Source organism: Plectropomus leopardus, chromosome 19 (genome assembly GCF_008729295.1).
Source record: "Plectropomus leopardus isolate mb chromosome 19, YSFRI_Pleo_2.0, whole genome shotgun sequence".
NCBI lineage: Eukaryota > Metazoa > Chordata > Actinopteri > Perciformes > Serranidae > Plectropomus > Plectropomus leopardus.
This window is the reverse complement of record NC_056481.1, coordinates 7209076-7230020: the sequence shown is the minus strand read 5'-3', so window position 1 is coordinate 7230020 and position 20945 is coordinate 7209076. Positions and strand designations below refer to the sequence as shown.

At 39.9% G+C, this 20945-nt stretch overlaps 1 protein-coding gene across 2 annotated transcripts in view; it reads right to left on the bottom strand.

Annotated features, from left to right (window-relative positions):
- Positions 1 to 20945, bottom strand: part of ttyh2 (tweety family member 2) — a 78948-nt gene that overhangs the window by 2741 nt on the left and 55262 nt on the right. For both annotated transcript variants that reach the window (XM_042508500.1, XM_042508499.1), the window contains exons 6-13: positions 16685 to 16757; positions 11651 to 11720; positions 11473 to 11528; positions 5582 to 5674; positions 5404 to 5496; positions 4860 to 5002; positions 2893 to 3078; positions 2729 to 2807 (exon numbers count right to left, since the gene is read on the bottom strand). In XM_042508500.1, the coding sequence (XP_042364434.1) occupies positions 2729 to 2807; positions 2893 to 3078; positions 4860 to 5002; positions 5404 to 5496; positions 5582 to 5674; positions 11473 to 11528; positions 11651 to 11720; positions 16685 to 16757 (793 nt within the window). The remainder of the gene's footprint in view (positions 1 to 2728; positions 2808 to 2892; positions 3079 to 4859; positions 5003 to 5403; positions 5497 to 5581; positions 5675 to 11472; positions 11529 to 11650; positions 11721 to 16684; positions 16758 to 20945) is intronic.

Below are 20945 nucleotides of genomic sequence, written 5' to 3'. Positions count from 1 at the left end.
AACAAACAAAAAATATATAAAAGAAGCTGTTAGCCGCAGACTACTGCATGATGCTGCACAGTTGAAGTCATGAGGGAGAATTTAATTATACATCACTTGCTGGCATTAATTAGGAGAGAAGTCATAAGGCAAAGCACATCACATTTTTGGTTAACTCAAGTTGGAACTGCAGGCTGAAGGTTAATGAGAAAGATGACTGACATAAGAAACATAATTTTCCTTCTTTATCTACAAACTGTACTAAAACTATGGTAATACACAAGCATGGAGAGTAGAAAATATAATGATCTTTGTTACATCTTTTTGTGGAATTTAAGCTGCTGCAAGTAATAAATAATATGCAATTTATCAAAAATAAAATATGTATTTAGTTTGTAGTTCCTAATCTGATCTTTATAACATTGTCTCATTAAATTACACTTTATAAAGGCTGCAAAATACTGATCTAAAAAAGATTAGATACCTGCTGAATACATTTAACCAACCAGGTCTAACTCCCAGCTCTTCACATACTGATGCTTGGTACGTGGGCCTCGGTGTGAAATATGGTGGCAACATTAGGCTCAGTATGAGACGCATAGGGCAGCACCTATACTTCAAACAATACTACTTGATACTTCAAACAAACGCCGTAATATACAGAGCAAGAAAGTACACATAGGGTGAGCTAGTATGTGTAGCAACTGGTGTATGTTAGGCGATGTATTCATTGTGATGTTACATTACATTAGTAAGAAATGGGGTGTAGCAGTACATCAATCTGGATTGATATGTCCTTTCAGTGATGAATGATCTGATATTATTGCCCCTTGGCTGCTTTATTTTTTTTTTTTTTTTGGCAAATTTAGCGTGTGGAATGCTTCCGGTTTCCCCTTTTGAATGATGAATATAGATCCTTTGGTTTGAAAGTTATCTTCTTGCATGCAGGTGTTGAACGTACATGCTGGTTGGCAATCTGCTGTAGTCTTTGCAGAGTTTTCATGTACAACTTTCTGGCCGAGACACAGGAGAGGTGAGGCAACGCAATAGTCAGCTTTCATTGCCACTAGTTCTTTGAAGTCAGTTTGGTGTGTCTGGGGCTTAAGAAAGTAGACCTAAAAACTATGTTTTTTTTTTTACTTCTGTTTTAAGTTTCTAAGAAAACAGACTACATACATTTAACAAGTGAAAACTATACATTCCCTATGAACAGTTTTATGTTCATAGGGAATGTATAGTTTTCACAACAAGTGTAACTTGGCCATAGATGTATGAAGAGACCTGGATACTGGATACTAACGGTTTAGCACTCAGCTAACTTGTATGAGGGATAAAAGTTATTAAAATCTTGTGGCTCTTCTAGACTGTTGAAATGTTATCGGACCAAATGAATCAAATTCTTATCGTGACATTTCTTTCACAGTGTAAGTTAATTGAAAAAAAGTCTTTTTGGGCCCAATGGTATCATGTGACAGACTCAGAAGTTATAATTCCACTCTTTGGCCATTATGAAATTGACCTCAAATCCTGGCGCTGTTCCCGAGGGGCCTGAATTTGAAATGCAATCCCTAAACATACAGAATCGACACAGGAGGGGTTTCTCAAGCGTTGTAGTTTAACATTTAGGGTCGCTGACCTAGCATCAGGGGTGCTGGGAGTAAGACTGTGTTGCTTTAACTGCTGTATTTTATCACACACTTGTTATTAAGAGCTGTGCCCAATGAAAATTTAATCCGAAATGTTTCTATTTTAATCTGTGTGATGTACAGTAATAGGAGACAAGTGGCCCAGCGGGGAACAAATTTATTCAATGAGGAAGAAAACCTTTAGTGTCAACACTGAGCCAGTTTATGGTTAAAGATGCGGGTCACTCCCTCCTGGGAATTTGGCCTGAGAGAGGCTAAATGATGTTCGCTTCATGATTAAATATTAACTACATTACTTCTACCCTGCTTGCTTTGGTAGTGTAAGTCAGCCTCGGTAAGATATGGAGGGCAGAAGAAGGCACAGTGTTCAACCAGAGATTATCTCATTAAATAGCTTCTAAGAAATCCTTTAAAAAGATGATTGAATAAAGGAAATGTTATTAACCCTTTGATATTGGACCAAATTGGCATGATTTCTTTTAAAAACATAGGAGGGAGGCAATGAGGAAGGAAAGAGGAAATAATCCAAAAATTAGCAATAATTTACTAAAAATGGTACAAAAAAGTTTCCTAAAAATTAAATCAAAACAAAAAAAACAAAAAAAAGTTTTTTAAAACAACAATTCTGTAACACAATTTTAAAAAAGGTAATCATGATAATTATAAATACAGTTTTTCTGTATTTTTTTCCCCCTGAGACATTTTACCCTGGCTTTTCTTTCTTTTTTGTTTTTTTTTTAAAATCTAATTTAATTTATTGCAATTTGTGGAACATTTCATACCAAGTTGCTCATTGACTTTTTAATGTGTTTTTGAAAGAAATCAAACCAATTTGCCTAGGGTTCAAAGCTTCAAAAATTTGTGAAAGGCATCTGAAAGCAGCACTACAAAAGTGATCTTACGCCAGGTTTCAGAGGGTTAAATATGGCTTGGCATTTGAGTAAGATTTGAGAAAGGAAGTGAGTTACCGTGTAAAAATATGAATGAAATCAGCAGTTATTATTAATTTTTAAAAAATCCTGTGCTTTAAAGGCTAAATCTGCCTGTTAGCTCAAGGGGAAGTGACATCATAGGAAGGACTTGGCCTCTGGGACCCAACGCACCGAGGGGGGTGGAGAGCCTCGTCCTATCAGCGGCACATTCTCGTACCGAGGATTTCCCCCGAACAGAGCCGTCTGGTTCCTGAAAAAGAAAGACAGAAGTGACTCATGAGTAATTATGAAATCTGGTAATCACATTTTGCTCTCCGTTATGTCGTTTCACTCACATGTACTCGGACACGGGGGCGTTTGAGACAGCCGGGGCGGGCGGGTGGAGGCTGTTCTGGCTGCCCATGCTGCTGCTGTAGCTGCAGAAGCTGTGCATGTTGGTGAGGTTGGGGTTCTGGGAGGCTATCCTCCTCGCCCGCGGGTTGAACGGATCCTCTTCGTCTATGTCGTCATAATCTCGTTCCCTGGAGAAGAAGAGAAACATCAGAAGAGGAGCCAGATGAGTGGATCAGTCCAGAGGTTTCAAACTGTGATTTGTGCTGGAGGGAGAAACCTGAGGCAGAGATGGTGTGTGAGGTGAAAGGGACTGGTGGTTGAAAAACAAGGGAAGTTAATTATTGTTGTTTGGACTGCTGATTTGGCTGCTTATCAACATGTTCAGCGACAGCAGCTGTGAATAAATTAAGGTACCTCAGCTACTTCCTCTCTGAGTCAAATAACTCAAGTCAGATCTGAACCTACAGACGTGATTCAGATACACTGCTCAAAAAAATAAGGGAACACTTAATTGTCATGATATGAATAAATGAATGAAAACCTGCTAAATATGAGGAATTTGCTTCAATCCCCCAGCCACTGAACACTCCAGAGGAGCACAGGAGTCTGCCTTTCTGTCAGCCGCCGTATATGTGTGAGTTGTTTTGTTGGTGTGCCCGGATGATGTAACGGACAGGCTGGAAAACAGGTAGATAGTCGACAGCAGCAGGAACAGAGGTCTTTGAAAACTTCTCAGTTTCTTCTTCTCTTTTCTGTATCTCTCCCTTATTTACTCTCACTTTAAAACTCAGTCCAGACTAACTTGGAATAATATTTGAACGCAGCTTAGGAGGAAACGGATGGTAATTAGTGACAGCGAGTCATTTCATCAGGCTGGTTAAGGAGCTGAAATTGCCGCGTTCATACAGGGTTTGTGTTCCTATCGATGCCTACGTTAACTGCAGAGTCATTTGACCCGGGTGTGAATGCTGATTGAACGCATTCTCACTGCATTAAAAAGCCAGACGTTAACAGGTTTTTTGTGTAGCAGGAATGAGGCTCTAGTGTTCTTATCACTACATGAGGCAACACCTACAGCCCAGTCAGGTTGCACAGGTAGCCCAGCTCCTCTGTCTATATGTGCAGTCACAAGAAGGTTTGCTGTGTCTCCCAGTACGGAGGAGATACCAGGAGACCAGCCGTTACAGGAGGAGTGCTGGACAGGGCTCTGGAAGGGCATCAACCCAGCAGCAGCATCTGTATCTGCTCCCTTGTGTGAGGAGGAAACAGTAGGAACACTGCCAGAGCCCTACAAAATGACCTTCAGCAGGCTACTGGTGTACATGTTTCTGACCAAACTGTCAGAAACAGACTCCATGAGGACTCGACGTCCTCTAGTGGGACCTGTGCTCACAGCTCAGCACTGTGCACTCAGCTGGTTTGGTGCCCCGTTTGCTTCACAGATGAGAGCAGATTCACACTGAGCATGTTTGACAGGTGTCAAAGAGTCTGGAGACGCCGCGGTGAACGTTATGCTGCCTGTAACATCATCCAGCATGACTGAATTGGCGGTGGGTCAGTGATGGTCTGTGGAGGCATAACCTCCCCAAGAATTCTATCCTATATCCTTTAAGCGGTATTTAACCCTTTAAAACCTGAGCAAATTGGCTTAATTTCTCTCAAAAACATGGGAAGAAGGCACTGAATGCCTGTGAAATGCATCTGAATGCAGCACAAGAAAACCAGCGTCGATTCAGGTTTCAGAAGGTTAAAATGAACGGTATAACTTTGAGAGGGTATTCTGGAGCCCAAAGCCTGGCACTGACACGGTTAAATTTGAATTTGTAGCAAAACATCTGGGCACTTGTACAATTGCATAAAATATTCACACACACGCAGATACAGTAGGTATAGCTACATAGAGATGGCTGCGGGATGAGAAAATGAGGGCGCTCATGCAGGCAGGCAGAGAAGCAGAGAACAAACTGACCTGCAGGCAATTTGTCTCCATGCCCTGGGAATGGCACACAGCATGACAGTGAAGGCACAGGCTGCCAGGATGGAGAACAGGCAGAGGTAGAGCACACCCTCCACCCCGTCGTAGCACACCCCCACCATCGCATCCAGGTAGTCCTGAAGAGATCAAACACAGAATATGAGACATTTTGCTTGTACGGGCGGATTCTTACTGTCATATCTGAATTCAAAGCAAATGAAGTAAAGATGAAAAAGCACTTAGAGCGCTGGAGTGTGGCATCTTCAGGACGCTTCATTTATGTTGTGCACATTCAGTGGAACATTTTTCATGTACTGCGGTCTTTGTGCAGGTTTAACAGTGCAGGAAATTCAGAAATGTGCACGTAAGAAAACACAGTTTAGAAAAGTTGCTCTCATTAAATGTAAAAGTCTGTCTGTTGTGCCTCGCTCCGCTCTGTTCCCAGTTCCACTTTCAGTTTGAAATCCTGTGTGGCCACTTACTCTCCTGTTGACCTAGTTGTGCTGCTGCGATGCCAATTAGGATGCAGTGAACGAACCTTGTTGAGCCCCCTGCAGTCCAGCAGGGCGGTCAGCTGGTGCAGACTGGCCTCCGAGGAGTTGAGCACATGCTGGATACCCAGGAGGTCTCTCTGCGGGGAGGTCACCAGACACTATCAGCGACAAATACTTGCTGCACTACGGCATAAAAGTCAGAGCTTTGTGTGTGTGTGATACCTCGGCTGTGGGGAACAGAGGCACAGCAAACTGCAGCAGACCTTGGATCTGAATCTGCATGGTGGTCAGGGACCTCTGGAAGATGGTCAGAGGCTGCGAACAAGAACGAGCATTTGAATACAGAGTTAAGAGCATGCAAATGAAGAGTAAACACTGGTCTTAAGGGGAGAATCATAATGATAGAGTCAGCACACAGAGTAGAAAATAAAGTTTCTAGGGGTTGTTTAACTCTTTGAAACCTGGATTGAAATCAGTTTTCTTGTGTTGTGTTCAGATGCCTTTCAGAGGTGATTAAACCTTTGAAACCTGAGTAATTAGTTTGCTTTATTTTGAAAACACGAACAAAAGGCAATGAGCAAATTGGCAAGAAACTTCCTGAGAAGTGCAAGAAATTAGTAAAGGTGACAAGAAAAATTACCTGATAAAGACAAGAGGGGGAAAGAGAGAAAATTAACAAAAAACAAGGAAGAAAAAATCCATTATTCATAATTATTGTTTTTTTTTTTTTTTTAAAATTCAGCTCTCCTTTTTCAGGTCAATTTCTTGTTTTGTTTTTGACTTCTTTTTTTTTGTTTTGCAAATTTTTCTGTATTTTTTTGTAATTTATAAGTATCTTCTTGCCAGCACTCTGGGTCATTTCTTAAAGATACACGTTGCCTTCTTGTTCTTGAAAGGAATCGGACCAGTTTGCTCAGGTTTCAAAGGGTTAATGGAGCTATTGTCAAGTGACATAACGTGCTTGCATTTTCCATCCACAAAGTGAAAACACATGAATGAAAGCATGATAGTGAACATAATGGATCTTGTTTTTCTGTAATTTAATTTGTTTTGTTCATTTGAAGAGAACAATCCAGTTAAATTAAAAGGGAACATCATCTGAATTAAGAATTATTCTATTATTCTATTATGTTATTTCCTTGGCCTCGGAAAGTTCAATTGATATCATATATATATTTTTTGTATATATTTATATATATGTTTAACATTTAAATATATTTTGAAAAAATGAGCTACATTAACTTTTTGTATTGTAGTGTTCTGAAACAGAAAATGTACCCATATTGTCTGAATTACAATGTTTGCTTACAAAAAACTTGGTGGTGGTGATCAAACGCTGCCTCAGAGGGTTAGTTTTTAGCCACCTAAAGAATCGATATAAGTTGCAATGTACACTACATTTTAATTATTTTCACCAGTTTATATTGTCGTCAGACAGCCCTTTCCGACAAAGACCCGAAGCCGTTATCTCAAAGCCACCAGACTCCATTGACAAAAACAGAAATTTTACTTTAACAAGTTTCACTACGGCCCCCGTCCACGGCAGGGCATTGTGTCGCCTCCATAATAACAGATCTGGTTTATCAAAGATGTCAGCAAAGCCAAATAGTACATAAAATAGGCAGCAGAAAATAAGACCCCAGCTGGCCAAATTGTTAGCTGTCCATATTTGGAGGAATTCAAGCTGTGACTTTGGGTGACCAAAATGAAATATCTACCAACACGGAGTTTTGTAGCAACATTCATGGTCTCCAGTTGATATAGCCGAACATATTTGGGGAATTATTTATGTAGCTAATTTGCCAATGTTCCAATGCTACAACAATAGATTTTCGATGGCCCAAAATTCCCTTTAATTTTACATTTAATCTATTTTTCTAAAACTATTCTTCACTGATGGCCTCCTGTGTAGTTCTCTCAGCTCATCTAACTGTTTTTATTTATCCTCGGTGGTGACAGCTTTGGCCGGAGGCCTTATGTTTTCAGGTTGTACGTCTATCCGTCCCACTCTCGTGAATGCGACATCTCAAGAACTTATTTAGGGAACGTCTTCAAATTTGGCACGAACGTTCACTTCGACTCAGTGATCTGATTAGATTTTGGTGGTCCAATGTCAATGTCAATGTAACCTTGCACCCATCTCATTCTCATAAACTCGCTATCTCATAAATACCTTGAGGGAATTTCTTCAAATTTGACACAAACATCTACTTGGACTGAAAAATAAACTGATAACCTTGGGAGACAGGCATAATAAAAGTGCACCATCACCATATTTCCGACTACACCAATGTTTTTTCCAAGTTTTGGGGAGTTTGAAGAAGAACCCTGCAACAAACTGCAGGGCTATAATTCTAGTTTCATAATATTTTAACTAATAACTAATTAAAATTTTGAGCACAGGACAAACATGTATGAATTTTAAAAATGGGCATAGTTCCCCTTTCATAGCAAAAAAACAGATATGGGCCAAAGAGAGCTATGAATGCTTAGATGAAACCCTCCAAAAATAATTTCTATATATAATTATTTCTTAATACAAAACAAAAGAGAGAGAGAAATAAATAGAAAGAAAAAGTAAAAAAAATAAAAACGAAAATGCTTCTCATATATTAAAAAATTGTAATTTATACCAAATAGAGTACAAAAAAAACCTTTACATTTAAAAATGAATAAATGTATAAACTTAAACCAATACATGCAAGACAGAAAACAGAGCCAAAAAAGGAACATGCAAATCTTTAATTTTGTCTAAACTAATCTTATTTTTACTAAATACATTACAATGTTGTGGCTTTGTAGGACAGAGAACTGATGTAAATACCTTCCTGCTATGTTACATCATTCTGTAAAGTTTTATTGTAGTCGCAGTTTTATGTTCCCACCAACAGGGGGCAAAATACTCCTCCACACTTGCCCGATTTAAGTGGTTAATCACAACCTGCCTGCAAGACGGCACCTTCTGCCCACTGCCGCTTTTTTAATTAACATTGGAGCATAACCATAAATGAATTAATCTGTCACATCTCTAAAGTAAAATTGTATCTTCACAGTCCCCCAGCCTAACAAGAGCAGTGTGGAAACCCCCTGGCCTGTGCTACAATGTTAAATTGAAACAGGATATGGTCAATTACCTCAACCATCCATAAATGTAATTGCTTTCCTCTGATCTGACTTCTTTTTTTTCTCGTTCTCTCTGGATCTGCACGACTGTCCGCGGTCAAACTGCTCTCTGCAGCACAATCTAATAGCCTGATCGGATTTTTATTCTAGCTTGGGCGAGCTCGTTCTGGGCCAAATAAAGTAAAAATAGGAGAAAGTGGATGGAGGAGGGCAGGAAGAAAAGGAGATGATGATGGTAAGAATAGAAAAAGAGCTGTGGAAAGACGCAGGAGTAATGCCCCAGAGCGATGAAATACAAGGGCGCTGAGGGTGGAAGTACAGGGGGAAGCTGCGGTTCGGGCTGAGAATACATGAGAGAGTGAGAGAGTCTGTGTGTTTGCCAATCAGTGTGAATCCCTGTGTCTGGCAGCTCGCTCATGAACTTTGCACCTGTTGGTTTTGTGTGTGGCAGAGAAACGAGCGCTGACTTTGTTTACCAGGCGGGGTGACGGCTGTCTGCCCTCTGCTGCTGTGCTCTTGTTATCCGCGGGGGCATGTCTACGAGAGCCAGATAATAAGATCTGAGCTCTGCCGGGCCACAGCTCACAGAAATTGACTTCACCACTGACTGAATTCAGTGATGTGACCCTTAATAGTAACCTCACGAAAAGCAAGATTAACTAAATTCATCCAGTCTGCAGTTTCACAGCGTTTGTTTTGGAGCTTTGTGACATTTCGGCATGTTTTGGCTTGTTTGCTTGATGATTGAAGGAATACAAGAGAAAAATGATGGTGACAGCCTGGGAGATAACGTCGGATGCGTTGCAATTTTCTAACGTTCAGGCGGGCTTGTGAGGTGAAGTGAGGATGTAAATCAGGCAGACAGGGCTGGACGCAGAGGAAGAGCTTGACGAAGATGAGGCTTGAGGGGCAGAGAAATGAACTCCCCGTCGAGCACTGATTTAGTGAATTACAAGTCAAAAGATGTTTGGACATTTTAAGTTTTCAAACGTCTCGGTTACATAAAACCATCTTTTCATTACGTAGAGAAGACATGCTCCACATTCAAATACAGTCATTGAAATGCTGTTTAAACAGTTGCAGCCTAGACAAAGGGACGTGGCCAGGATTCTGCAAACACCCCCTTAATTATTTGGGGTTTTCATTTTTATTTAATCAGTTAACAATTAATTTATATTATTTCTTATTAATATTAATTCATCAAATTTTACTTCCCAATATAAATATTTAAATGATTTTCATTTTCTTCACACTGCCTGGACTCAAATTGTGGTGTAGAAATTCAGTCCTGGGTATTGAACTTTAATACATGAGTATCAATAGTTAAAGCAGTAGTAGTATTACTGGCCAGATTCTAGGCCTGTTTATGTGTTTTTAGTGGGATACTTCTTGGATTAAATCAGCATTTGTTTTCTATCTAGGGCTGCAACTAACATTATTTTCCCAGTCGATTATTCTGTTGATTATTTTATCAATTAATCAATCAGTTGTTTTGGCTATATAATGTCAGAAAATGGCAATGCCAATCAGAAGCCTGAGATGACATCCTCAAATGTTTTATCCCACAATGCCAAAATATTCAGTTTATAGTAAATAAGAGTGTTTACATGGACATGGATGGCCTGTCTACGATCAGGTTTTTGGAGTATATCGCGGTTCTGCGTCTGAGCATTTTAACACCATATTTCTCTGATGAGAAACCCAAATATGCTAGCTGGAGTTACTAGTTAACGCAGATGTAGATGGGAAATATAAATAACCCGATATCTCTTTGCTTATGTAAAAACCATATCCCAAATATAATCATAACTGGGAAAAGCCTCATAAACTGGTTATTCATGTCCATAAAATTGCACTCACAGCAGACTTAAGAAACCAGAAAATATATTGATTCATAATCAGAGAATGTTGACTTTTTATTCTTAAAAAAAAACACAAAAAAGTAATCGATTATCAAATAATTAATTTGATAGCTGACAACAGCTCTGTTTTGAACTTTGAACTGCTTTTTAGTTATCGCTCACATATTAAGTAGTTAGATTTATTTTGTAAATTGCATAAGCAAGAGCTCAGTTGTATGTTCCCCAAAGTAAGGTGCTGTCTAGGCTCAGACACTGATACCCATCCCTAGTCCTTTCTTTCTTTATTTTGTTGGCCCAGAAGAGGTCAAAGTTCAGCGTTCCAGTGCAGTGCCTGTTCAAAGTGTGCCTGTTTGGAAAGAGATGATTGCTTGGCCTTTGGTATTTCTGTTTGCAGCTTTAAAGAACAAACAGCATCACACTCAACACTACATTTTGGTCCTAAGCAATACACCTGTCAATGCATAGCTGTGTCCCCTAAGCAATCCTAGAGTGTATACGTCATTTGCAATAACAAAACTGTTAAAACTTGCATCGCTGATTCTTGAAATGTTTGAGTTTGCTACAATGTAACATCTCCGGTCTCTCTTTCTTCATCTTTTCTTGGATATTGTAATGAGCGACGTAGCATGAGCTGTACCCAGCATGCGGTTCAGTGGAATAGTAGTTAATAGGGGTCGCCCTCAAATAGTACACAGTGTGTACAATGCGGTGTGTAATGTACTACTAATAAATATGTCCCACAGATCTCAATAGCTTGCACTCAACACAAATTGTCCTTGGGTCCTTAGCAATACGCCAGCCAAGTGTGAAGTTTGACAGGCTGACTTTTATCAAGAAAATTGAAGGACAAACACTCCTTCCATTTCATTGGACCAAGTCTAAACATATTACAGCTGGCTAATGACATACCCAAGTTTTTAACCGAAAATTCCCCCCAAAAATACCAATGACCTGAAAAAAGTGTTAGCTACCAGCTCTGCTTATATACATCGACAGGATGCTAAAGTTTTCAGCTAAAATAAGCTGTTTTAACCTTGACATGTAGACATCCTGTGTTCCGTAAATTACCAAACTAAAGCTCGTATATTCAACATTTAATAGAAACACAGCGAATCATCCTGTTCCTACCTGTTGGAACGGGTTGGACAGAGTCTGGTTGCAGTAAAGGTAGTAATGAACGATATCTGCGTAACACAAACAGACAGAAGAAGCTGATTAACTGAAGCACTGTTAGTGTCACGGCCACAGCTTTACACTCTCCTAATTACATCTCCATTAGAGCAACATTATTCAGACTGAAACTTACCAGAGCCGATGATGCCCTTTGTCTGGGTCATGAGATATTTGTCAGGGGACACGCAGAAATCACTCGTGCCCTGAGATAAAAACAAGAGACGTGTGAGAGTAGAGAATGAATGATTCTTGAAAAGAGGAGGTTAAAAATTGAAATTCATTTAAAAAAAAAAAAATGTATGAATCAGAGTGTCAAAGCTCATTAACACAATGAAAATATTTTGACATCATTCTTTTCATTCTCAGACGCACAAAAAGAGAAAATTCAGGCTGCTGTTAAAATCCACTTTAACACGTCTAGACAGAAATACTTTCCAATTCTGTCACTCACTACCACTTTCACTCTGCCGCACAGTGCTAACAAGAAACCTGCCTTGGCAAAATAACAAAAATGAGGAGCGGGGAGTCTCCTCCGAACTGCGCTGTCTGAATATTAAATGTCCCCAGGGCTCAGGTCAAACACACTGCGCGTAGCTTAACCTACTCAGGGGGGCGACACGCTAATGAGCCCCGCACACAGACGAGATACAGCGAGCTGAGTTCCTCGACAAACCCGAGCTAGTTTGTTAGGGATATGAAGGAGCTCTGCATTTCGGGAACAAGTTTGTGAGAATTCCTGAAGGGGAAACAGAGATTCTGTGAGAGCACAGACGACCCGCTGTCTGTAATTAAGAGTTCTGCAAAGGGGTGAATTCATTATGCATTCATTTATTGTGCACTAAGGCACTAATCTAACTGTAGTCTACACACACACACACACACACACACAGAGTTTAAGGATGCACACACACACACACAGCAGCAGCCAGTCAAGCACACAGACATCTGACATACACACCTGTGAACACAAACTGAAGCCAAACACGAGGTCCTCAGAAAGACAAACACTAATGCATCACGCCGGCATGCAGGTTTCCTCTGACGTCATTCGAGCGCAGACACAAAATCCATTTAAAGTGGGACACAGCAGTCTGGCTGCAGAGGCAAATATATTTTCACAAGTTCAACTCTGAGTCAGGGTGGAGGACACTTTCACATGGCAGTAGTGTGTCTGGGCGATGTGAGGGCTGGACCCATACTTGGGCCTGCATAAAAATGTTTAAACCTGTCTGATATTAAAGAAGTATTTCACCAACCCTCACATAAAACTAGGCTGTCCATGCAGTAAAAATACTTTTGAAATTGGTGCTACATGACCAGAGAAAACAGAGGAAAAAAGGGCTGCGGCATTTGCTTTTGCTTAAGAGGTAGAAAACCTACATCTACCAGAATACACTGCGCCGCAACAGACCATTAAAAACTTCCGCAGGTGGGTGACGTAATGCAGACGCATCTGTTTTACACAGCGGTGGCCAGCTGGTAACAAACGAGCTTTAATTGCAGTAAAACCGTAAGCTATAACATGTTTCAAAAAACATTTGCGGTTAGAAATATGCAACAAATAAATACATAGAGTAAAATAAAATATTTATATAGCCTATAATAAAAATATTTTTTCTGTTTCTTTGGCCTCCATTTTCACAGGAAGCGGTATGGTGTCCACTTTATGTTCAAAGTTTTCAAACTAAAACAGGGTCTGCAGTGTTTTTTAGAGGTGCTTAAGGGGTTTTGAAATGCCGGAGCAGTGTGGACACAAGCCGTAAATGTTGCAATAGTTATGCGTTTTAAAGCGTAAACACGCAGGTTTGGCTGTAATGTAAGTGGCCACCGCTGCCGGCGTGTTCTCCCTGCTTACACATCGTTTCCCCTCAACAATCCAGAACCATTAACGCAAGTTTATGTGGAGCGTTGCCCAAAGGTGTGGATTTCTTTCAGCTCTGCAGTGACCTGTACGGTGTTTGCTACAGTCTGCAGCCTCTGCAAGCTCCCAAAAAATGGATGACTGGTGTCAACAGTCTGAGTTAAACCATTACTGACGAAAAAAAGATATCAAATACAGTCACAAGAAATTGGAGCTTGAACTAAAGCTTGCACAATATTTCACATTAGATTTGGGCTTTCTTACAGAGTACCAGGACTAACAGTTAATCCATTAATCAATTATTCCATTAGCAGATTAATTGCAGTTAATTAACTGGAATTTTAATGATGGATTAAGCGTTCTAGTCATTTAACAAGCAAATATTAGCAGGTTTGAGCTTCTCAAATGTTACGATGTGCTGCTTCTTCTGGGTTTAAAAAAAATCATTTTATTTGTGTTTTTGAAAATTAATCAGACAAAAAAGCCATTTTGAAGGCATCACCTTGAGGGGTTGTTTTTTTAACATTTTAGGTAATAAATAAATATAAATAATAAAATAACAGAATGACAGTCCTGCAGAATATTATTTAGGTACGTGGCTAGAAATCTGTCATCAGTATTCAGTGCTGACTGTACTGAGTCACAGAGGAGTACACACACACACACACACACACACACACACACACACACACACACACACACACACACACACACAGTGGGTGCAACAACCTTCATGCAAGCAGGTTACACACATACTCATCATTAACACACAATTGAGAAGACACACACATCCAACATACAAACACATATAATTATACACACAGAGACGAGATGTGTGATGACGTATGAAGGAGCCATTGCAGATTGTTCATGTAACTGCCGTGTTCACAGCTGTTTTCATCCATGCCTGAGCCGTTATGAGGCCTTTTGAAGCCGCGGTATTTGCTCTCAGGCAGAGATGACCATAAAGTCCAGTCAGGGTCGCCAAACACCACATGACACACAAGTTACATAACAGGCTGACGTTAATGACATGATCTTCTAACCTACACTAAGAGGACAACGTGTAAGAGTAATTTCTGTCATTTCTTTCATTCATCTAGTGTCCACAATATAACTACGTTTGGTCTCGACTAAAAATATTTTAACAACTACTGGCCAGATTTCTGTAAAATTAGATAATCATGATCTCTATCATTACTAGACGCATCTTCATACCTAAACAAAAGAACAGGTAGATTGTCAATGACTCCAAAAATGATCATTTGGGTGTAACAGCGATGGGTGCATGTATTTATTGTTGCAGTTTTAAACACATGGTTAAGGTTGTGAAATGGATGCAGCTATGCACCAAAACTGATGGTTAGGTTTTTAAAAAAAAGAAAGGATCATGGTTTAGGTTCAAATAAGTACATTTGTTATGTAATTTAAATGACATTATGTACGTACGTTTCCTTGCTTTACATGTGTGACATAACTTAATTATGTTACGCATGTGACATCAGTTTGATACGTGCTTGAAATAAGTCAACGCTGACTTTTAGTTTCACAGAGGACAAGAACAGTTCTCTCCTGGGTGAAAGTCCTGAATTTGTTTGATCCATCCTTGCACCTCTACCTCCCTCTGTGAACTATACCGGCCCACAGGAACAGTGCCAGGCCTTGATACCAATTTTACCTATAGGCTTAACATCGAATTGTGTCGCAATTTGGCCCAAAAATACCTTTTCTCATAAACTGACATTGGGATTAAGATGTCTGTAAACTTCTTTTTTTAGCATCACAACCGCTGCCAAATGACTAATTTCTTTATCAGAATTTGATCCATTCAGTTTTGATAACATTTTAAAACACTAACATTGATAACATTGTTTTTTCAAGCTATAGGTACAAGTTTCGCTGTGACAAACACGTGTTTAGAAAAAAAACGATATTCATGGTCCTCTAAGGATGCATCATTATCTGACTTTTTCTCTACTGCTTCCTACAGTCAACAATTCCTACGTACTGCCATAAAATTTATCGGATACTTTCATGCCCCTTAAAGAGCCACGCTGAGCCCAAATTCTCACATTTTTACGGGAGATAATTAAAGGCTGGATTGCCGTGACATTTGCAGTGAATATTCGTGCTCCCCAGAGAAGGAACCCCTTTGGATTTGGTGTAGTAGTTCTGTGATGAGCAGTGCATGCTTGCTGGATGTTGTTGGACTGTAAGTCTTGGTTTCATAGTGTTGGCATCTTGAGAAATGCAATCGATCAGGCAAAAATAAACCACAGAGAAGGAGGACTTGTTAAGCAGACATTAAAGTGGTAGATGAAAAGGGAAGATGAAACCAGAGACTAATTTGTTGTAAGCACCTCGCACTGCTTTCGTGCTGCTTTCTACCCGCTGCTCATTATCTCCAACTTAAATTCACACATGTTAACAATCCTCTGCAGCCCCCAAGTCAAAACACAACATCCAACAACAAACCTGAGAAAAACAGCACACACGCCCAAGGCAGGTGAGTCAAACACCAGCGCTCATATCTGATATTCTCTCAAATGCATCTCTCTGTTTTCCCTCTAATTCCTACCCTCAAGGTCAGTCAAACATTTGTGTGTGTTGTCTTTCTGGAGACCATAATGGAACAAAAACACTGAAATTATTCACCTATTCAGCACGATAGGCTTTAAAAGCTGAAATTGGATTCCTGTTGCCATAATCCTTGACTCTGAATCAAGTTATTCAGGCTCGTATAATGATGCTGACAAGATTTGCGTTTGGGATTTTGCTCTTTTCTCAGTCTATTTTCAGCAGTGTGCCGTTTGTCGGCAGAGATCAAAAGCGTTCGAGGTGACAGACAAACCAAGATCAAAAGAATTTTGAGATTGGGCAGTGGGAACGCGTTTTCAGATGACTCTGCGTAGCTTTGAGGACTTTTTCTCACTCACACACATTTCACTAAGAAGGCTAAAATATTAATTTAGGCAAGAGAAGCTGGAAAGACTCTATATTAACAGCTATGCAGATAAAACATGCCATATTTTGGATAAAAAGTCTTGCAGCTGCACCAAATGTTAACATTTTGCTCTGTTTAAAATGTACATGCAAGTATATTATGCATATGTGCAGCACTGTATAATCATCTCTCCTCTCTTACCCCCAAACATTCAAAGACATTTTTCAAGAGCGCAGTGCATGTAGTTTAAGCAATTTATCACCACTGTCAGGAACGACAAGAATTGATTACAGACCAGTTTTCACTAGTTTATATATCGGGGTAACCCTGTTAGTCAGCGGTGAGGAAGTGAAGCAGCTCACCACCGCAGCGGCCAGGTCAGCTCCCAGAGACGTCCAGCTCAGGACCAGCGTCAGCACTCCGAACACCATCATCCTGCAGGGACACAAAGCAACAAACATCCCTCATTTAAACCGTCAGTCCGTATTCACCGCTTGGTAGCAGCAGAAAGTTGTAAACAACTCTGACATATAACTTTTTAAGTTAATAAACCAAACTTGTTTGTAAATAGAGGCTTATTTACAGACAAGGACGAACATCAGCATCCATTTAAAGTTCTGTTTGTGTCCACTGAATCGATGTGAGTCCGATATTCACTGTCTTTTAGCTCCGCTTTGCTCTAAACCAACATTTTATCTGCTAAAATTTTCACAGTATTCACTGGTGAGGGTTTAACTTTGCCTTGTGATTGGGGCTATAGGCAGGTAACAAATAATGTTGTTTTTTTCTTATTTCCCAGGCCACTGCTTGAAAATGCCATGCCCCAAATTGAAAATAGTTAACTGAATAATATTGATATCAAATAAAGGTAACACTTAGGAGATTTACTGCAGAGATGAATAAAACCACACTTATAAAGCTACACTTTTAGAGTGAATATCCAAGTGGAATTATGCAGTTGCAGCCCAAAACCTCTACATGAACCTGACATGAACATCACCTGTGCTTAGACAGATGCTGATAAAGAAAGCAGAGAAAATTAAAAGGTTTTAGGAAAGGCATTTAACAAATTTCCAAGCAGGCCATTTTATGTACATTTGTGTGCCTTTAAGGTAGCTGTTAAACTCATTTAATGTCACTTCCATGTCACTCAATCTTAATCTCAAAATAACAGTTTTTAGCTTTATTTTGGAAAATCAATCAGTCAAACCTCTTTTTGTGTTTCCATTCATAATATTCCATAATAAATGAATAGATTAAAAAGCTTTTTCGCTGACAAGAGCGTAGAGACACTGATAACTGGTGACTGTACACAGTAAATTGTTTTATAATTCTCTAGGGCTGTAACCAACTCAGAATTAGATTTGGCCTTTGAATATCAATATTCGACTATTTGTTCCTTTTTTTACATCTAGAGATTGAGAATTTAATTACGTTCAGCTGGATGTTCAGGCTGACAGCAACAGCCGGTTGTTGCAGGTAATATAGTTAACGCTGGATCTGAAATGTTTTGCTGACAGTAGATATCAAGCAAAAGAGATTGTATCATATTAAGTAGCTGTGAGCTGTAAATTCACCACTTCAACGCAGAGGGCAAAAGATAACATTATTTCTAAGCCTGACAGGGCAGCTACCTCTGTGTCTGCAGCTACCTTTCTGTCTGCAGCCTCCTGTACCAAAGAGCAGCGTAAAAGCGAGGGGCACTCACTCTGCAGCTTAATCTGGGGACCAAAACATCCCCAAAAGTACACTGCACACTTACTGAATAAAAAAACGTTTAGGAATCTCATTTCACTGAAGGGTCTCCGAGTGATGATCTAAATCTCCAACCTTCATGGGGCAGCCCTTTATTCTCTGGATTCATCACCACAATACAACAATTTCCATGATGCAATTTTTATATAAAATTATGTATCAGAGACTGTTATGAAAATAACTCTATTTGCGTCACTGTACTCCCTCTGTAGGATTCTGATAACCCTGTGAACTCAATGCATAATCCATGGTCATATGTATATATCATGGATTATGCATTGAGTTCACAGGGTTATCAGAATCCTACAGAGGGAGTACAGTGACGCAAATAGAGTTATTTTCATAACAGTCTCTGTTATTGCAAGGAAACGGCGTGAGCCCCGAGGGCCGTGAGCGGTGATCTCACTGTCCTGTCATCAACAGAAAGTCAAAGGTCATGTTATTTTCTATGGGGGTTGATTCTGCAGCCTCAACATGCAGCTGCAGCATCGTGGCTTCACGATGTACTGAGAAACGTGCACATCCGCTCAGCTGGCCTACATTCGATTACGGCCCCCTGGGTGGTTCCCTGCACCCATGAGGACATAAAAATGTGGTTTTGTTTTACAGTTGTCTCCCTCCCCGATGATCTCATAGTAAAATGACATCAGAGATGTGGTTTTGGAGGGGGAGCAGTGATGTGCCTGTCTGAGTGTATGCAGCAGGACAGAAGATCGATACCTGATATCCAAAAACTGAACACTCATACATCAGCTCTTGTTAGGTGAAATAATCCAATAAGCTCCCATTGATTTGACACTTTCCAGATATTCCCTTTACACCATTTCTCTTGTGTTAAAGTATAATTTGGGTATGCATGTCCAGGCGCCGTTCATCCTTCAGCTCCCTGGCTAATCCAATTCACAGTGTGCTGAGGAGATACTGAGCTCCCCAAACTGAACTTACAAGCCACCACTTCTGTTCTCATTCTTTCTTTATCTTTTTTTCCTTTGCTCTCTGTTTTCCCTCACCCCTCTCTCCCCTATCGTTTCTCTCCCTTCTGCCTCCCTCTTTATCAGTTTTTCCCTCTTGTAGTCTGTCTCCCCCCTTCCATCTGATACCGAGCCCTCCTGAGCCCTGACACTTAACAAGGAAATAGACGGGAAGGAGAGCAAGGCTTCACAGAGACTGTATCTTGATTTAAAATCGAGGAAGCAGAACAGATGCGAAAGTTGCTCAACCGTCTTACTGGTTCAGTGTGGTTTACCACAGAAATTTGTCTGTATACGGTGACTTATGTCTATGGCAGTGGTTCCCGGCGGTGCCCACAAACATTTTTTTCATAAGGATGGCCAGATGGGGACACTGAAAGTCTTAGGGTGGCACAACAAAGCAAAAAAAGCAATAATTGAATTTCTGAAATTTGCTTCTGCAGTTGGAGTATATTAAATGAAAACAGGGTCAATATGGAGAGTTATGGAATCTCTTTCTGATATACTGTGTTTTCTTATTTTTACAGTACCATCGGCCCTTGTCGGCTTTTTCTCAGCCCATTCATCATGTTGAATTAGGGTCGGAGATGTTGGAGAATGGATTCACTTTGATTCGGTTCAGCCCAGCACACGAGAAGAGAAATGGCAATGAAAGTAAACAGCCAAAGTCAAGGGATTGTCATCAGAAGAAACTATTTATAAAAGGTAAGATAGCTTTTCTTCAGCCTTTGAGCACTTTCGCAGAAACGTTTCCTGATTTGGTTGTCGTTCACTGGGGGCGACAAATCTGCTTTGTTCTTTCAACTGTGGGTTGTGTTGTTAATGTGCTAACTGGCTAACTAGTAACAGCTCTGTCTTCCAGTTTGCCTTTTTGAAGGATAATTACGGACGACTTATTGCCTCTCGTGCAGGTGCAGAACATATGCTCTGGTTGGCTGTTGGCTATAGTCTTTATGTGCAACTTTTTGGGCATGGGCAACATCAGGTGATGTTGTCGGTTTCCGTTGCCACTAGTGAGTCTCTGCATTGAAGGAATCGCATACTGATATTCTTTGTTTCCTTATTTTACAGTTAATAATACTGATTATCTGATGTGCATGGATTAATACTGGTACAGTTACCATTTGAGTTTCACAACAATCCTTTATTAACATGTTATAGGGCTTGGTACTGTCAAGAACCTCACAATTCAATTCAATTTCGATTCTTTGGGTCACGATTCGATTTGATTTCGATTCGATATTGATCCAGTTGCTTTGATATTCAGTTGTGTGTTGATGTCTGCATTGATTTTGAACAAACTGACACCAAAACTTATTTTATCATTACATTATTCTTTACTAAAATAAAACTTAAAACTAAAATGAATTTAAAGTTCAAAAAAGTGCATATTTTGCCTGAGCCGAACTTAATAAAAGTAATAAACATTTATGCAGGATTTGTCAGCCTGCATTAGTGTGTGGTCCACAGCTTTAGCGTTAGCAACAGGCTGTAAAACATGGACCCCTTTGAAAATGGCCATGCCAGTTGTTCCATCACCAAAATCTACCCTAACTTTGGAGTGTTATTTAAGCCGTCTCTTAAAAAGCTATGAAGACATTGATGATACTGATGGTTGCCACAGGTTTTCTAGTTTCACTTCATACCACTATCTTGGTGCTGGCTTAAGCAGTTAATGTACCACAGCCTCTTAAAAACAGTAATATTTGCCTCCAATTATTAACACCAGGGGGCACCAGTAGTGGTTCTTAGCCTAACCAGTTATCAGTAAGCAACTGCAAGATAAATCTGACAGCTCATGAGAGGATCAAAGGGATAAGGAAAAAGACAAACAAAACTCTGTTCTCTTATTCATGTTTGTCTTATGAAATATTTAAAATTTTCACCTCATCAGGCT